This window comes from Larus michahellis, chromosome Z (assembly GCF_964199755.1).
Source record: "Larus michahellis chromosome Z, bLarMic1.1, whole genome shotgun sequence".
Lineage (NCBI taxonomy): Eukaryota > Metazoa > Chordata > Aves > Charadriiformes > Laridae > Larus > Larus michahellis.
In genome coordinates, this window is record NC_133930.1 from 42875439 (window position 1) to 42894991 (window position 19553).

The 19553-nt window shown below is 39.5% G+C and overlaps 1 protein-coding gene across 1 annotated transcript in view; it reads right to left on the bottom strand.

Annotated features, from left to right (window-relative positions):
• RASEF (RAS and EF-hand domain containing) overlaps positions 1 to 18960 on the bottom strand; it is a 31772-nt gene extending 12812 nt beyond the window's left edge. The window contains exons 1-7 of the mRNA XM_074569764.1: positions 18596 to 18960; positions 7200 to 7346; positions 6319 to 6409; positions 3441 to 3536; positions 2259 to 2336; positions 1683 to 1798; positions 832 to 900 (exon numbers count right to left, since the gene is read on the bottom strand). Of these exons, the coding sequence (XP_074425865.1) occupies positions 832 to 900; positions 1683 to 1798; positions 2259 to 2336; positions 3441 to 3536; positions 6319 to 6409; positions 7200 to 7346; positions 18596 to 18960 (962 nt within the window). The remainder of the gene's footprint in view (positions 1 to 831; positions 901 to 1682; positions 1799 to 2258; positions 2337 to 3440; positions 3537 to 6318; positions 6410 to 7199; positions 7347 to 18595) is intronic.
• Between the last annotated feature and the right edge of the window lie 593 nt (positions 18961 to 19553).

Consider the following 19553-nt stretch of genomic DNA (forward strand, 5'->3'; position numbering starts at 1 on the left):
GAAAAAATACATATCAAAAAAACTTTCATTTTTTCTTTAGATAAACACTAAAGAGTGATGTGGAACTACAAATTTGTTGTTGAATACTCGAACAAATGATTGCACATGAGAAAATCATTGTAAAGTTTAGCCTCCAGTAGCAGCCTAGGAAACCCTGTTTCACTTCTGTAGCGTGGGTCAGCTGATGGGAAAAGAGACACTGTAGGAACAGCCACAAAAAACAAGCTATGGAGTAGTCAACTGGTACAACCATTTCTGCAATACAAAGTCACTACATTAAGTATTGCTGAGATGACTCTAAGGACTGATGTGGTTCAGCTCCTTGAAAGAAAGAATACATTTAGGATAAAGACATTAACTGAAGATATTAAAAAAAACTTATTCACTGTGACTCTTCCTGAAAGTAAAAATTTGTGCACCCCTTGTATAATACTGTATGCACTTAGTGCTTTCCAGATAACAGTAAGACAGGAAGATATTAGAAAAGCGAAGTCAATAAAAAAAAAGGAGCCAAGTAATAATTTTTATAAAGCAGGGACAGACTGAAATCTTGTTCATCTTATCATAAAGTCAAGTCAGTGAGGCTAAGAAAAAAAAAAAAAAGAAAAAACAACGAAGAGTTAGTGGCTCAGTAACACAGTAGAGTTAGTAGCACAGGATCTTCTATGAGAGCTGAGCACAGGACCTTCTATGACAATTGATGTCATTTCAGTATTTTCACTTGGTATGTTTTCCCAAATCTCATCCCAGTCTTTTGCATACAAGAACATTTACCCCCTAATACGCTGGGACAGAGTTTGTTTATAAAAATCTGAATTACTAAGAACTTACTGAAGTATTTCAATTTGTCTTTCCAAATTATCTCTGTCTTCAGTATACTCTCGGATCATTTCTAGGTCTCTGCAAAAAAAACCAAAAAACAAACAAAAAAACAACAAAAAGTTATACTTTACAGGATATCCTTTTTGGCAGAGGGCAAAATGTTACAGGCAACGTTTATAAGAGGTGATAAATACACGGTGGGGAAAAGATACCATTTAAATATTTCTGAATACATTTTTCCTACGTTTACATTTTTGCTGAAATACGTTAAAAGCAGTTTTATGCAAAGTAAAATCACTTGGTAACTTCGTTGATCTCTGACATTATATTTCAACAAAGACTGTGAATGAAAAATAAAAGATCTACAAAATAACCATACGGACTGCCTCCTTCCCCCTTGAAATATCACTGTGTTATCTGAAGATAACAACATAATGAAACTGTCATTTACACCTTTAAATGAGCATCTAGAAGCAGCTTTCATCCACTTTAGAAAAAACTGGTCAAGACCGATGTGGAAGGCTTCCAAAACTATCCTCACTAACATTGCTACAGATATTCATCTGAGTGCAAGTCATGGAGGAAAAAACTGCCTGATGTTGTAACTTTTACTCCTAACTAAAGTCCCAATAATGGTCTTCCTTGCAAGATTATGAGAGTTCACATCATATCCAGAACTCACTCGTTCAGAAACCTGACAGTGAACAGTAGCCATGGCATCCTTCGCATCGTGTCAGACGCATACCTGCCATTTATGGCAAATTTATAAAATAACAGTTACCAACTGCATACATAACTACACCAGACAAAGATTTTTTTTTTTTCCCCCGTGAAAATATTATCACATAGAAGTACCTTACCTCTCAGAGTTCAAAGTCCGATCTGCATACTCGCTTTTCAAGCTATCTAATTCACTCTGTAGAAAAGCTATATTTGTTTGTGCTTCTAAAAGATCTTTCTTAAGTTTCTGATTTTCCTTAAAAAAAGGAAGATATTAGATATTAGCTGTCATAATCACCTGCATAAAATGTTGATATATTATAACAGTAAGATAAAAAAAATCAAAATTAAATAAAAATAAAACACTAGAAAATCTGAGCATAAAGGGGGAAAGAAAATTAAAGAACTCTGTATCAAGGCAGAAGTCAGTAAATTAGCATGCAAGAACCACTGAATTTTTATTTTTCCATTTCAGTTACACAAAAAGGGGACTATATCATTTCAAGCCATTTCTAAATGTTATACGTAGAATATGCATGCATTTACACAGAACAGGGTTTTTTCCAAATTAAAGATCCTCATACACTTATCAACAACTTTAAAACTTTATTTCTTAGCTTATTAGTACTAAATGTAAAAAAAATAAAAATAAAAATCCACATTGCAGAGGCTAAAATTGAGACTAAATTAATATGTCAATAATCATAATCTCTTACCAGCAACACATCATGCATTCTTTTTTTCAATTCTATCACATCTTCCCGGTGATTTACATTTTTGGATTGCTCCTCCAGCTACAAGGATAAAAAAATGCACAATTAACATACGTTATTGATTGTTCCAACTCAAAGTACATAAAAAGTAACGGAAATCATATTACATAACTCCTAAAACGTTTTACAGCTATTAAAGTTTTTGACATCCAGAGTTTTTGCAACTGTGTGAGTAGGCAGCATTACTCTAAAAATCACTGGCTTTCTATACAATTTTTTAATCAATACTTTAAAAAATGTTTAATGAGCATTTTGCACTCTGTAAGTGTTGAATATATGTAACTACTGACAAAGATGCCAGCTATTGAGAAGATATAAACAGGTGTATCCCCACTAACGTAAAAAAAATATAATTATATTCTACCTCATCTGTGTAGTATTTGTACTACAAGCTGTCATGTTTCTTGTGAGAAATGTCTATTTCTATCAATGCTCTTTTAAGTTCAATTCAATATGAAGAAACAAAAAATACATCTTCATTGATTTCTATAATTCTGTTAAAACTTACAGAAAAAACTAATGTAAAAATTAAACCAAGTTACAAAATAACCCAAACCAATATTCATATCTGAAATTTCAGTTTACCTTACGCTTAGGTATCAAATGAAAAGATCAGGCTGGTGTTAGGTTCAGACTGGCAACAAATACTTCTGCTAGTAATTTCAGTTTAAAATTACAGCTTAAACGCACCTCTACCATTAGAGAAATGCACTAGCAGCTAAAAGACACTATATTACTGTAAAATATTGTATTTGGGTTGCCAATTTCATCTAAGTCTACATATTACAAATGCTTAAAGGCAATATATTACACTATTCCTAATGTATTAAATACAAGACTAGGTAACTGCAGTGTAAACAACTTGAGGAACTTAGAAAATTATTCAGCAGCAGAATCTGGCTAGCAGTTGGGGCCTTTCCTAAGTATTTCAGTAAATAACACAGAATGAATACAACAGCACAGAATGACAACATAACCTAAAAAGTTATTTGCAGTTGCCATTTACTAATACACATTAAATTAAAAGGCTACAATTATGATTATCCATTTTGGGAAAAGCATTTCATAAGGTCAGCATCTCTTAAAACACTTTAAAAACTCTTGCCATGACTACAAATCACTTACCTTTTTAAGTTTTTTTATTGTCACGTGAAGATCCCCAACTTCAGTATCATACTGGCGCTTCAGCTCATTTAGTGCTTCTTCAGCTTTTCGCTTCTCCTGCAATATTTTTAATCTCATTAAAAGTTGAGAGAGGTTTCAAACGTTTATTAAAAAATGCATTCATCAGTTTGGAAACTACAGAATTGCCCCTCAGGCTAATGTGTTTAATTCTGTCTTTCCATTACATCAACCTGCCCTTTCCTTAAGATCCACAGATTCTGATTCTGTAATTGCAGTCCACTTAGAAAACATTAATAGAAATAAAACGCAAAGATATGGGTCAACTCATTGTGTGTTTTTCATGTCATAGTCTCCTGTGCTAAACATCCCTGATGTCTTGAACAAAAAAACGAAAAAGAAGTGTTCAAATCTTATTTGTACATAAATGTAGGTGTGTATTGCATATACAGATGTGTGTAACACACCTACACACAAACCGGGGCATTACATCCTTTTTTTCAAACCAGCCATCAATATGCTAGCAATAGCACTACTGTGCCACCATCAGTTATTTATTTCTGGTTTGCTTTTAAATTTTTTCACTTGCAAGTGCTGGAATTTTACAAGTCCTGGTTCAGTAATAGGTATGCTGATGAGAGCACCTTTAGTTTCATATGGCACGTGGTCTGAATATCAAGCCAAGTACACTATTTGAGTTTTATTTTAATGAAAACAGATGTTGAAAGGAAGTTACATCAAGCGCAATGAGAAGAATGATACGTTCTGCATGCTACAGATGAGTATGTGTTTAACTCACTCCAGTCACTCCGAAGGGACTTCAGTGCACAGTTTCACAACACAAGAAACCAGAATGCAGCAGTGATTCGTGGTGCTAATGAGACAGCTTGAGTTTTCACACAGAAAAAACACATGTGGACTTTGCTCAGAATTCAGTGCTTTCCTGTAGGTGATGCTGACATCCCTGTGTTAAATGATAACCCACCCGTGTGTAAAAACAATAACCAAAGTAATCAGCTTAAAATGGATTCTCTTACTGCTGGCACCTATATAGGACTCCTAAGTATTGTTTGGTAACTATTTGCTTCCCTTGAAGAAACTAAATATAGGTTAGGCTCAACCTGCAGATACTATCACGCAGAGGTAAGTGTCACTGTGGCATGAGTGAGATCACTCTGGCAAACAATAGCCTTGAGTACAGGCATTAAGATTAATGCCTTAGTACAATCCCACAAAGTAAATATCTTACATTTACTCTCAGGGTGTTTTAGTATGTGGAGTATGTAGAGCCACAAGCTAAAGGGAACATTTAGGACTGAAAACGAAGGGAATACTGTGAGAAACAAGTTACAGCCCGTATCTATTGCTAGGTGTGAACAGTGAAATCACAATCCACGCAACTCGGTGACAGTTTAAGGACTTTTTAGAATGAGAAACACAGACTAGTTGTGGATAATATGTGGGGTTTGTTTTTTTACATGTGTTTTTTTTTTACAGGATGTGTTTTTACATAATGCTAGTACATAACTGTAGATGCTCTCAGAGTAAGCAAACACACATATCCCAGCCATCTTTTTACAGCAGTGATAAAGAGTCTTCAGGGCTTTTTTCAGTGATCTAGCACTTTTTGCAGAAGAGAAATTCTGCAGAGCACATGTATTTTTTTTCTAAACATCAGTGCTTAGTTTCTCTGGAAAATGAAAGTTTATCTCTACTGAGAATTGCATTACCATTAGTTAAACATACTATGGTACACTTTTTTTTGCTGGGGTGACATCTTTAGCATTTTTACGTTGTCATATTTTGGTTCAAAGAAAACAACTGACTTTTATGGTTTGGTAGGAGTGTTTCCTCTTGCACAGAAAAAGATGCTGTTTGAAGCAGATCTATCAGAATATAGTTTACATTCACAGATAATTACCATGAACTACTTAAAAGCAGCAAGTTGGCATTCTGCACTTTGTGTCTTCTGATTCTGCAAATACTTTGGTGAAAGAACCCATACCAAATATACAGATGTTCAGTATATTGTGTGTCCTACAAAGCATTAATTATGCCAGTAGTATATATTTTAGTTAATGCATTTCTTATGTCTGCATTAGAACACTTTCACAAACTGTTAATCTTATGCATATTATAAAGTTATGTTTATCTTATGTGAATTTAGAAACAGTTCAACATAAAGCAGACAACATAGGTAGGGTGGTTTTACTGTACTACTTTCTGCTCAGAATTACACAGCTACATGTGGCTCTAATGTATCTCTCAATGGGTAAGGGGAAGAAGATTATTGTACTTCTCCACCAAGACTGCAAACCAGTTGAAACAACGGCCAGAACTTGAGCACATTGAAACAGAATTTCCCATCAACTTTGGGAGGTCCAGGCCCTCACACATTGCCATCATAATTACCCTCTCTTATGTCTGCAACTCTTTAAAATATAGCTGCAGGATGAGAATGGAGGAAAGAATGATCACTGCTCCAGGCAGATATACAAATTAGGAACAAATGACCTAAGCATTAATTTCTACATAAATTCATCTACTAGGAGAACTAGATTCCATTCTTTTATGGTGAAAGGTCCTTTTCTCCAATCTGTTTCCAATACTGGTCTCAAAAATAAATTCCTCTAGGACAGCATGTTCTCACAAAAAAAGAAAGACTTTTTTTCTTAGTTTATTACATCTGAGCAGCCATTCCTCTAGAGGAAAGCATTGAGAGAGTACATTTTCAATCTCACAGATAGCTTCTTTTCATCCAGGCCCCACCTTCGGCAGCTTTGAGTCAGTCTATCAGGATCAAAAACACCTGGCCATCAGTCCTGCTTAAAACCACTGATAGTTTGGCAATTATGAAATTTTGTAAATATAAAATACTCACTTCCTTTTTAACTTTGTGTTCTGCAGCCTGGATCCGTTGTTCCATCTCTTCCTCCAACTCACTGAGCTGAACTGCCGCTTTATCCTGAGCTCTAAAATTTAAAAGTAAATACTCTCTTAGGAATTGCCGTCTGGCTTGACAGAAATGTTGTGTGAAACACATCTGCTTACCTCAGCTGAAGGAAATTAGACAGACAGACATGGAAAGAGTTTAACATTGCCCAGACCTTGAAACTGGTATTGTTGGGAACCAAAATCACAAATTAATTTGAAGATACAGGCAAATTATATTTTAAATAGTAGCTGACAGCTGATGATTAGTATGAAATACATCACATCTGCATTTTGAAAATTAAGTTACAGAGATAAAAGGCCCTTCTGGTTATCCTATGAAGAGACTTCAAAAGGATAACTACAGCAACTTGCATCATCCACACATAAAAGATCTCTGTCCTGAGCTAAATTGTTTGGCTTTGGCATTAATGATGCGAGACTGCAAATGGCGAGTAATTACAATAGGCAAATACACCCCGTGAAGTTGAAAAAGCAAAAATATGTTTTCTGCAATGAAAGTAAATGGGCGTGTATGCTAAAACTCAAAGTTACAGCCAACGCAGAGGAGTCAAAATGGTTTATGATATTAAAAATAAGAATACAGCCTGCAAAAATTTAGTCCAGGACTTATCCAAAATATGAACATGGAATAATTTGCAAGCTGCTCTGTGTGCACATGTGTGTGCATATAAACTAACCTTTGAACTCAGTTTATGGAAATACTCCACATGAGAGATTTCGGATTAACTCTCAGTAGTTTAACCCAACGAAGTGCAATAAGAGAAAAAAGTAACTGCATAACTGAACTATAAACATAACTCACTGTACCTTTTTACCGCGATGGCCAAAGTTTCCATCTCTGTGCTTTGAAGCTTGATCTCTCGGATGAAGTTCTTAATGACATGTTCGTAGGGCTGGATTAATCTTGGTTCCGCTATGTGTATGTTCTGATACAGAACGCTTACCTGCTCCTGTCTAAAAAAAACAGAGATGCTATTTTTAATGCACTTATTTGGAACAATGTTCTATAACAGGTCTGAAAAGTGTATTACAAATTAAGGTATTTCCCTTTTTACACACTTTTTTTTTTAAATTTAGGAAGTTAGATACGGATTTTAAACATTCAGCATAGTAGACCTGAATTCTTCTAAATACTGTTTACTCTTCCTGCTTCTCTACTTTAATATAGTTAGTGTAGAAAAAAAACTTTTTAGCTTAAATAAATTTTTTGTTTTTCTATTCATGGTGTATTGAAGAGCACGCCACTGGAGTAACCCACAACGTATCTCAAGTTTGTTGGCAGCTCTAATCTTAATCATAATCCATGAAGAAGTTTACAACTTCAGGAGGCTGGTAAGAAATAAAATGGGTGTGAATGCCAAATGGATGTTTAAGGGGGGGAGACGGAGGTGATCGTATCTCTTCCAAGAAAAAGAAAAAATTAATGTTCCCTCAGGTATTGGACTTCTAGTATTTACATCTCTTGTATCAGTGTGTGCCAACGGGAGAGCTGTAGGGAAAATGAGAATACAGCTCTTTGTTTTAAAACAAATTATTCTGGTCCAGCCAACTGCACTCCTCATAACCCTATCCCTGTTTTATACCCCCCCCCCCCAAAAAAAATATCTTTGTTATAAGAAGTTAATTCTGTATATTATTCTCATGTGAAAGATAACAGATATATCTCATCTAGAAGAAAGAAAAAAGTTTCTGTAGATCCTTTATTTATTAAAAGCACTCTTGAAATTTATACTGCTTCTTAAAAGCTGCCCCAATGCAGGAATAGTATATTCTGATTTACATTTCATCTGGACTCATCTACATAGGTTGTATACAGTTTTGATTGTCAAAGCAAAGAATCTTGACAAGATACAAAAACAAAGTATAGCATAAGCACCAAAACACTATTACACAGGTGACTACATAAAAAGCACTGATTTCTGGTCATACCACTAGTAACGCCATGTAACCCTTTGTGTTACATGCCAGCTAGGTTCCCATATCTGGATTACCAGAAGGCAATATACCAGAAAAAATTCTGTAACAGATTTATCAGTCCCAAGGAAAATTGAAGCTGATTGCCACATAGACTGTATGCCAGAACATGAACAGGTATTCAAGAACATAAACAGAAAAAAAAAAAAGCAAAAAGGAAGATCAAGTCTAGAAAGGTGGAGGAAGCAGGCCAGGAGTGAGGAAATACAGCGTATCAGTAGCAGAAACACAAACAAAATTAATGTTTTGCAAGTTCTAGTCTAATACCATATCTAACATACCACTAATACATGACCTCTTTTTGTTGTTAAAGGAAAACTTAAACTCTGATTTAATGATCCTCCTCGTTAGACAGCTGATGTTTTCCTATTGTTTATGGAGGTAGTACTATTTAATACCTTCACCATATTCATGACATCAACAATCAGTGTATATTCCATGCATTTTTTCCCCCGCTTGAGGCAATTCCACAGCTCAGACTATCAACATTGCAGCACTCTGAGTCTGCTATGTGACTTCCCCACTGAAGGTATAACTTATTTTATTACAACAGTACCATAATTGTTACTATAGCTCAGATTCCCATTTAAAACAACTGAAGTATTTCAGGACATAATAAAATCTGTGTGCAGCTGAAATGCTGACATTCATTTCAATATAGAGAAACATGGCAGCAACACAAAGAAATATAGATTTACTGATGCCAGGGCATTTCTGTGTACATACATGTTTCTGCCTCACAAAGGGTTTTCTTTACAAAGGCCAACGCTTGAGCTGTATTCAGTATTTCCAGAAGTTGAACTTAATGTAGTGCTCTGAATGTCTTCCAATGTACACACATAATTTCTTTTTCAAAACGTATATTAAACAGAGTAATGTCAAATTCAAAATGTCACAAATAGTCACAATAATGTGCAAATTTATCTAATGATCAGATGCTACATACTATGTATAAATAATCTATCATTAAAGAACTCCCTAAATGTATGTTTACTCAATTAATAATTTGCATTAAAAAAAAATTAAGGACATTTTCCTTAGCAACAGCTTTGTGCTAAAACAACACTGACATTATCAGCACCACCAGACATAATTAAAACTAGTAAAAAAAAAAAAAACAAAATAAAAAAAAAATTGTAGGCTTAAAATCTGCCCTCTTTTCATTCTGTACTATTACAACATACAGACAAATAGAAGATTTCTGCACTAAAGGGTTTACAGAGTTTTGGAACAGTTCCGATGATACTGTGTATCACAAAATAACCCTGAGGTTCAGGTTCATCAGATCTCAATTAAATTTCAAGCATACAGCAGATTTGTAGCATTTAGACACTGATTTCTAAGAACACACAGCTGCACAAACGGTAAGTTCAGTGTTAGCATTGACAGAATTCCTACTACACTTGCATTAACATCGGGTAGGCTTGAAGCTGGAGCCTGACTGTACTTCAAACATTACAAAATGTAGATTCTCCTTAGTCTCTCTGTTTGAAATTCAGTTTAGTTTTGATAGTTGGACTGAGAGCTGGTAACGTATGCCGCATTTCATAAATTCCTAGCGCTTCAGCGGTTGTCCTTCAGAGCTGCAAACTGCTCACCAAAACAGCCAATAAACTATTCCAGAAGAGTTTCAGATTTTAGATAGAAGCAGATATTGAGCATATGCTGAATTAGCTGCTGAAGAATGTCAGTTCTTCAAACAGTGGGAATATACACACAGTCCTTTAAATGAGTTGCACATAAAACAGAAATGTCACAAGCCACTCCGAGATGGACAGAGTTAATCAATCTTCCAAGGTAGACAAATTCAGCATGATTTAGGTCAACACCTATGATTTTTTAGAAATATGAAATACAAACATGAAATCTGTGTTCTGAAATCTGATTTCCTTTAAATTTCGTTTAAATTTCGTTTAAATTTCATTTAAATTTCACCAACAAGATGCTTACTAAGAACCTCGTTTCCTAGAAAGCAAGCAAACAGTAGGAAAATTACTTGTTACTTCATGCTAACACAAAATATTCATTACTCAAGCAAAAGTTTTTAGGATCACAGGTCACTGAATTAGGGTTGGATCTTTAAGGACCTACACAACTTTTTTCACAAGATTATAGGGTTATGTTGGTACTTGGATCTTTCTCACTCCGCCTTGTCCAGGATTAATCAGCTGCTACCTTTAAATCAAATCAAGCTACATCCATAAAATTACACTGTACCTCAAACTGTACTACAAATCCGGTGTTCAGAAAAAACATACACATAATGTTAATACCAGAGGCCTCCTACCATACAGATTATTCATGGAGTACAAAATTGACGGTATAGCATCTTACGCTGACGGGAGCTGATAATCAAACAATTAGTCTGGCCTTTGCTGACTGTATTTTGTGCCAGGAGCAGAAGACGTTTGTGGTGGAATATTGTAATGTATTTCTGCAACTTTTCTTTGCTTCACAAGAATACCACAGACAGTCCTTCTTACAGCTTCTTTTCAAAGCGTATGCAAATACACATACCAGAACCAAAGAGAGAAATCAGTATCTCCATGCTGCTGAGCCTCTGACATACAGCTAAGTCTGCTTTAATATGCAGTAGTAGCCAGACGCACGAAGTAGTTACTGTGAGACTTTATTCTCCCTTTGTGAAACAAAAACCTCTTTATATTTATTAGTCCTCCTTAGCTACTATCCAGATGGATTCAAAATATCTCAGGGACCCCATTTCATGAAGCAGTACTTAGGCTTAAGAAGCAAAGCAAGACACACAACAATCACAACGGTGCAGGATCCTGGAAAGGGCATGGAAGGCTTTTTTAGATTAAAATTGACCACTGAAGTGCTCAGTGACACTGATCTAAGTGCTTCTATAGGAACTTTACAGGAAGTCTTAATTAAAAATATGACTCAACAACTATTGCAACAACAAAGGAACAGAGAAGAAACTAAAGTAATGCAAAAAAATTGATGGAACTCTGCTTAATCACTCATGCGTTCACCAAGAACTAAAAAACTTTCATGAAGTGGGATGACTGCTATTGATTTAAGCATTCCAAGTATCCTTGATGAACTAGCAGCAACAACGCTGTGATAATATTTTAGATACACAGGATTTTAGGAGCACACACTCTATATCAACATGCAGTAAGTATTTGATGATTATGAGAGGAATTTTTCTGAATTGTCTCTTTCCACATTTTCAACCACTCCTCTGTTTTCACATGCTCTGCTAAATATCAGTGACACTGCTGCGGCAGGACAGATCAGTCGCAATGAATATTGCCCGATTTGTTTTTTTGTCTCCAGTTCCTCTTCAATACATGCTATTTTTTTCTGCAAATTCATTAGTTATTCAAAATTATTTATCAAGGAAGATTTCACAAATGGATTTTGCCAAGCTGACTCCTGAACTCTGAATAGTCTATCCTTTTGCAATTTGTATTACGATAGATTTAAAATACCATGGTAGAATACAGGTGGAACAGAAGAGAGGAAAAAAAAATATAAAAATAATAAAAACAACACTGGTATTAGAGATATCAGATATTTAGATTTTGTTAAGTGGCATAATTTCATTTAACCCACAAAGCTATGCTAATTCAGATCAACTCATAGTATTATTTTCGTTTGCTGGATGTACAGTGACTACTTGCCCAGGGATCCACGCTCTGAATGCAGCTCAGAGGGAGCTCATGGAATTCATCAAAGACAAGTAACTCTACAGTCGCTCAGTATCTTACATGTGTTCACAGAATCATAGAATCATTGAATCTGTTGGGTTGGAAGGGACCTTTAAAGGTTATCTAGTCCAACCCCCGTGCAGTAAGCAGGGAGAGTAGTTACCAGAGAGAGGATGCTCTGTGACATGGGCCCCTTAGTGTGACCCTAAGGGTGGTATTTTCAGTATAGTTCTCCACCAAAGGTGTACCAAGTGCAATAAGCTAATGGAAAACTGAAGGAAGTCAAAGGTGTGCCAGTGATGCTATAATACCACCTTCCCTCATTCACGTGGTAAAGATTCAGCACTTCTGCTGTTGCTATTTGGCGCATGTTTACCTGGGTCTGCTTTAGAAAGGTGGAGACCAACAAGGCAACCAGCACAATTTCAGGGCCCACCGTGCAGAGCACTCTGGGGAGCACAAAGCAGCAGAGCAAGGTAAAAGCTCACTTAGGCAGGAGCAGCACGAGGGCTGTGGCAGGCTTAGCTGGGCAAGCGTTGTGTTGAGAGGCAAGAAAACTAGACCAAAGCGTTCCCAGGCAGGACTGTTTTCGTAGGTCCTTCTTGCGTACATCCATATCTTTCTCAACACCATCCTTTGCCAATCACTGACCTCTGTCTTCACTTCTATCTTCTTTCTTATCCACGTTCTTACCTGCAGACTTAAGGCCGCAAAGCACTTTCTCTTTGTTTCCTTGACCCGGACATCTTTCAAGCACTGGAAAAATATAGTTTCTATTTTTGTCGGTGCAGGTAAAAGCAAAGATAATCACCACTACACTTAAACTTGTTTTCATGCTCATAATATGCTCCCGTTCTTAAGTTTTAGAAAACTATTCTAGTTGCCTCTTCGCAGCGTAGGTGAGCTTGTAAAACTATTCTCATCACTCATAGCAGCTCTGATCTGTTATGGGCATGAAGGGATGAATACAAGGTGGTCTGACCCAGGAAGGTCTGAACTGGGTGGTCGGAGCAAGAGAAAGATCAAGCACCAAGCACCTACTGATTGTCCTTACACTGGAGGCCAATAGCCGGTGTGTGCCACCAAGAGATAAATACCTTTTTCTGAAAAGCAAACACATTCAATATGTGATCATGCCAGCCATCAGAAAAGATCGACCAAATCCATTTCAAACTGGAAAGGATCTACTTCTGTCACAGCTGAGTGCCTAACACTTTCTACTAGATCAAATGCCTTAAGGAAAAACAGATTGCATGAAACATTGATATGGTGTAAAATTCAAGCTATTTCTCAACCTGAAGAACTCAACCTCAAACTATGGGGTTTTTTAATACCACCTTTTCTTTATCTGTATTTGCCCCTTCAGAAAAAGGCCATATCAAAAGAAGATGAACAAATCTGCAGCCCCCAGATGAGAGAGTGTGACCAGGGGCTGATTGCCACAGAAGGGATTTTCAGTGTTTCCAAGGAATAAATACTGTTCACTTCCTAAAGACAGAGGTGTGATTTGTAGCCAGTGGAGCAGGAGTGGAAAAGACTATGGGACAGGGAGGGAAAGACGAAGTCTGTGGAAAAGGAGAACTCTCCAAAGGATATGGTTATGACAAATGATCATGTGACATGAAAATACCAGGAGAATGAATGCTACAGTGCTTAAGTTATTTGGCAAACAACAGAAGAGCAGTAAAACGTAAAGTGGCTCAGAAAGTTTTCTAGCTCACAGAAAGGCATCCATCACACTTCCAGAAGAGCACATTTGTTAAACCCCTCTTGTGAGATGTATTAAAAGACAAGACATCATTCTTACAGCAGAGATCCCCTCTCCAGCACTGTGACAACGGGTGACCCACCATTTGTTTTTCCTCAGGATTTGCCTTTATCCCCTTCCCGGGGGAACACACTTTGACTTCCAAGGAAATCTCTCCATTACTGCTATCATGGCTCATCATCTCTTGGAAGGAAACACAAATTGCTGACAAGAGTCGATGGTGGCAAAAATCCATCCTGGCTCATGATGGCAAGAGCATGACAGGTTTTGGACATTTTTTATGCAGCAGAGCCCCTCTCCTTTGCTGTAGCACAGCAGTGTATCCCATGAGCACGGCCTGTCTCCACAGTTTAAACAGCTCATGTTAAAACCAGCGCACTCTTCTCACTTTATCACTTCCACCAGATCTACATTTTCTATACAGCTCCAGATTACACGATTAGGGACGAACTGTTATCATAATCACATTATGAAACTTTGGAAGTGTACAATGCATAAAATCTCAGTCTGGAAACACTGAAATCAGAGTCTGATGAACAGTCAGCTTGGTCCAAAGTACAAGACACACAAGTAAAACAGACCCCAAGACCAAAAAGCAAAGCAATGAAGGAAGAGGATTCTCAGAAGCAGAATTTAACTTGAAACAGGGATACAAACTCTCTTTTCCAGATTCGTCCATCCATTTATGCTCAATTTATGTTCGTTTTCCAATCAGATCACCCAATTTGCCAAGTATCACACAAAAGTTGCCTGGTAGCGCTTAAGGAGGTATAGTTTATGCCAGAGTGATCCCACAATACACAAGAACGCACATAGCAGACATAGTCCCAATTACTTGTTCTTTCTGATTGAAGGTCTTTGACACTAAAATTTCAAAATCTGTTTTCTAGGAATATTTTTTTTCCTGTAATTTACAGACATAAATAACTGTCAGAGCATTCATAAGTACAGGTTTTCTCTTCAAGTGTCAGTGGATGTTGGATCATTCTTTGCTCAAGATGAGGAATGGAAAAGCACTGCCATTAAAAGACCTTCCTACACGCTTAAAGGAGAACATGCCTATTAGGAGTGTGGCAGGAACCTTTCAGTCTTACCACTGAAATCCAAACAGCTCTGAGGTTGGCCACATATTAAAAAAGAACAAAACACCCAATAACACGGTCAAGGGCTAAACTCTCACAGAGCCAGCAGTACACTGGAGCACTCATTGCCTCAAGCACCAAAAAAGTTAAGTTGCTTAACTTTTTTTGTCCACTCCTGTACTATTGCAAATACTTCTTAAAGGATGAAACTAACAGACATGCCTGGGTTCTCAATAAAACAGATCTCCTGTGGCTCACACATACATACTCCAGCTGGCAGTTCGCTACATATAAACCAAAGGCACTGCAATCTTTTGTGTTTACTCATTATACCTGATTGAATATAACAACACAGAAGGGTAGCTGCATTTCAAATGAAATGAATGCCAAAAAAAACCCAACCCAGCCCTCTACACAATTCCACTAGAATCTGACCTCACACATTATATTAGGTCATCAGCCTGGAAAGACTTTCCACTTTTTTTTGTGCTACAGTCACAATTGCCCACTGAGCATGTGTAAAGACTAAGGCAAACAATACTTTGACTCACAGTGACCACCTTACCAAGAAATCTAACTGAATTTAGTCCCAAAAATCTGTTCAGACGGGGAGAGAAGGAGCAAGGTGAAAAGAAACTCAATGGTGTTACTCTTCCTGTTTAACTGCAACCAATACAACCACAGCTCCAGAACAGACTTGGATGTTTTAAAGTATAAGCTAACAGAACCGTGCAACTGATACACTCAACTACAAAAAGGCATGATCCATCCCACTGTAAAACTATCTTTTCCAAAATTAACTAAATTGAAAATACAGTTATTGTTGTATATGCTTATTTTAGTACCTCAAATGAGGCAGTACCTGGCAGTAAACAACATTGCATCTAATGTCTGCTACTACACTGAGGACTGGGTCAGGATATTGATCTGTTACTGGGTTTCACACCTCATTATGGAAGCTTATTTATGGCTTTTAAAAGCCCAGTCACAGAAACAGAGGCTGAACTACATGTACCGATTTGGTGAAAAATTTCTCCTTGATTTCCACAGGCACTCAATCAAGCTCAGGAATGATAGAGACCACAGGTGTTTACTGCGTAATTTTCTCCTGACTTCAGCCCTGGTTTTAGCTCATCACTTCCATCTGCTTTATCTCACATCTTCCATCTCACTACTTCCTTGTTTCTCTCTACATAAAGCACAATAGCATGAAAGCACCTGTGCCAGTGTTTTGCTAAACTGAGGACAGAAAGCACAGCATTTTGAGGGACTGACACGCAAAATCATCAGGATAAAAAACACACATGATCAAGACAAAAAATACAGACAACTAAGTCCAGTTATCTGGGTTTGAGGAGTTTCTGCTTTGCAATTACTTTTCTCACTGTTTTCAAAGTCAATCTTAAAGCAAACATATAAAGAGCAATAAACCACAATGTGAGGACACCAACTGTTTTATAGTATTGAAGATGCAGGTGTGTTCCAAGCTAGGACTGTTTTTCAAAGTACTGCCTTTCTCTAAAAAAAAAAAAAAAACCTGATAAAAATGAAAAAAAAAAGTAATTCAAATAAAAAGATAAATAACTTTTTTGAAGTACCAGCTTGTACTTTGTGTGTTTTTGTTATAGTCTTTTGCTTAATATCTCTCCTATGCCCAGACTGCTCAAACAATTTCAATATATTCATTACCTACACAAGTGGTCCTAATGATTTTAGTGGGACTACTCGCATGAAAAAAAACTTACACGTATGTTTCAACCAAAAAGGGCATGGGACACAAATGGAAAAAAGTTGAGCTGTAACATAGACCTGCTTCTAGCTCTTCAGGACAGGAAAGTGAAAGAACAAGAAAACAAAGGGCACACTGTTCTTCAGCTGACGTTGGCACACACCTAATAAATACAGCCAACTACAAACGATGTTCAAAGCTATTTATGAAGCTGAACATGAATAGGAAGCACTTACATCAAATTACTGCACATCTGATACACATGTATTTAACTATCAAAATGTAGTTCTGTTTGCAATTTGGATGTATAAGACTCATAACACAAATGACATTAATTGTGTCATGATGAATTTAACAAAACTAAAGGATGTGTCTGCACAGTCAAGCCAACAGAAGCTATTCCCATTCCCCTTGCCTCCTACTATCCTCTTTGACAAACAACTGGACTACACTCAAACTGCTGCTGCAAACATAGTAACCAAGATACTCAGATAGGCTTATTATCAAAAGGAGACAGATGCTTTCACAAGCCACCACGGTTCGTGAGTCAGATTTTTTCAATCTCCTATGGAGTTTCTGTCTGGCTTTACATTAAGTTATGAGTTGCTTCTGCAAATTTTCAAACAGCCTTTTTTTTTATTCTCTCTGTGTAGAAAGCAAGCAAGGAAGGCATCATGAACCATGTAAGAAAGACCTGTATGAAGTTACTGATCTGTCTGGAACGGAGCAGTCCAGTAAGACTAACTCATGTTATTTACCCTTCCAGTCCAAAAAGAAAAGACCAATCAACTCCAGCTGTGCACGAATAGCAGGTTAGTAACTGAAAACTTCTCTGAAGAAACTTTTCACCTCACAACCTGAACACACCTTTAAAAGTGGCTAGAACCGAATTATTGGCAGTAGAGAAGAATTTAAGGTGCATTATATAGAGACTGGTATGATAAGAATTTGCTAATGATTTGATACATGCTCGAGTAAAACAAACTGCACATTCAACTCGATTGTTAAAAAAGTTACACAGAAATTTTTTATTATCATCTGTTCTTCACAGCCAGGACCCACTGCAACTTGACACTGTCTCTCTGGATATATTAATGTCCGTATGTTTTTTTAACTGCCTCTTAACTAGCTGCCAAGCCCTTAAACTTGGATTGCTTGCTTTCCAGCTTAAATTACAATTTCTAAATGAAGCAGAATCGCTCCGTACTTTTTATGGCAAACATTTTCACACTAAGTGTGAGCACCTCAGGATTCATGCAGATCACTGCGCACCACCAAGAACTGGAACCAGCTCTGGAGTGACAGCCCCGTGGTAATCGGGTGCAATCCCAGACCAAGCTACCATCAGTTGTCTTCGTTTCACTGACATCGAGGGCTCTCACGGATTTACTTCAGTGAGCTCCTCCGCCTCAGAGCTGAGCTTAAGAACAGCGTTAACCTGGAGGCAGAAGTGCTGCTGGTTTGCCTTTACCGGGGAAAGGAAGACGGGGGCGCAGGAAAGATGCTGGGGGCTGGCCGAGGGATAGCGGTGGGGGAAGAAAAGTTCCATGTCCGGAGCCGGCAGCGCCTGGCATCCCCCGCATTTCGCCGGCCCGACTTTCCCACGTGGGTGCCCGGCAGAGCAGCGGAGAGGCGGCCAAGCAAGCGGCTGGAAAGAACTGAGCTGGAAACCCTCAAAACCGGGAAGCAGAGGCAGGGAGAGCTCTACACACCTGCAGGGCGAGGGGTCAGGCCGAGCGCCGGCGGCGGGGCCCTTCGCCGGCAGGGTATTGCATCAGCGCCGGCGGCGGCGAGAAGGGCCGTTCCCCCTCGGGAGGGCGGCAGGGGCGGGTCGCCGCCGCAGGGCTCCCCGCGGCCGGGCCCAGCCGCGGCACCCCCCGACCGCGGCCCCGCGCCTACCGGGGCGGCCGCCCCTCCCGCTGCCCCCGGGGTCTGGGGGAAACAGTGCGGGGGGCGGCGGGCCCGGGCCTTACCTGGGGATGTACCTCGCTTCGTCCCCAAGCCGCACCTCGAAGTCCCGCCAGGGCTGCTCCAGCCCCGCGGCGGCCCACGTCGCCGCCGCCTCCTCCTCCTCCTCTTCCCCCTCCGGCTCGCCGCCGCCGTGCCGCGGACAGGTGGCGCCGCGGAAGCCGCGGGCGAACTCCGGGAAGGTGATGGCCCCGTCGCGGTCGCTGTCGAGGCGCTGGAAAATGGCCTCGGCCTCGGCCGGCCGCACCCGCAGCTCGGCGCAGAGCGCGGCGAAGTCCTCCCGCTCGATGCGGCCCGAGCCGCTGGCGTCGCAGGCCAGGAAGAGGGCGCGCAGGCGGGACAGCTCGTCCACCGCCGCCTCGGGATCCATCCCGGGACGGGACGGGACGGGACGGGACGGGACAAGACGTAGCGACAGCCTGCAGCGGCCCGACCTGGCGGCACAAAGTTGGCGGTGGGCTGGTCGGGGCGGGCCGGGCCCTGCTCCGCCCCGGCGCCCCGCGGGGCCGGGCGCAGCCGGGAGCCGGGGCGGGCCGCAGGTGGCGGCTCTCGGCCCCGGCGGGCGCCCGGCCGTGGCGAGGGGGCCCCGGGAGAAAGCAGGAGGGCCGCGGGTGCCGGCCCCAGCTTCCCCCTGCAGGTGCGAGGGCAGAGCGCTCCGTCGGCGCGCAGGTAGGGGCGTACGAGCACTACTGCGCCTTAAAAACACGTCCCACCCCCCTACAGCAGTCAGATAAGAGTCCCAAGGCCACGCGGTCGCCGTAAGGTTTAAATCTCATTGCCGTTTTCCAGCAGAATGAAAATATCCCTTATGTTCACGGACGACACGATGACCCAAAGTTTCACTATCCCATCACTAGTAACTGAGAAACATACGGTGTTAAAATGCCAGCTTAAACTGAAAATGCAAAAGCTAGATTCAAATCGATACACCAAAGGAGCCAGATTTGCAGGGCTCTGTATAGA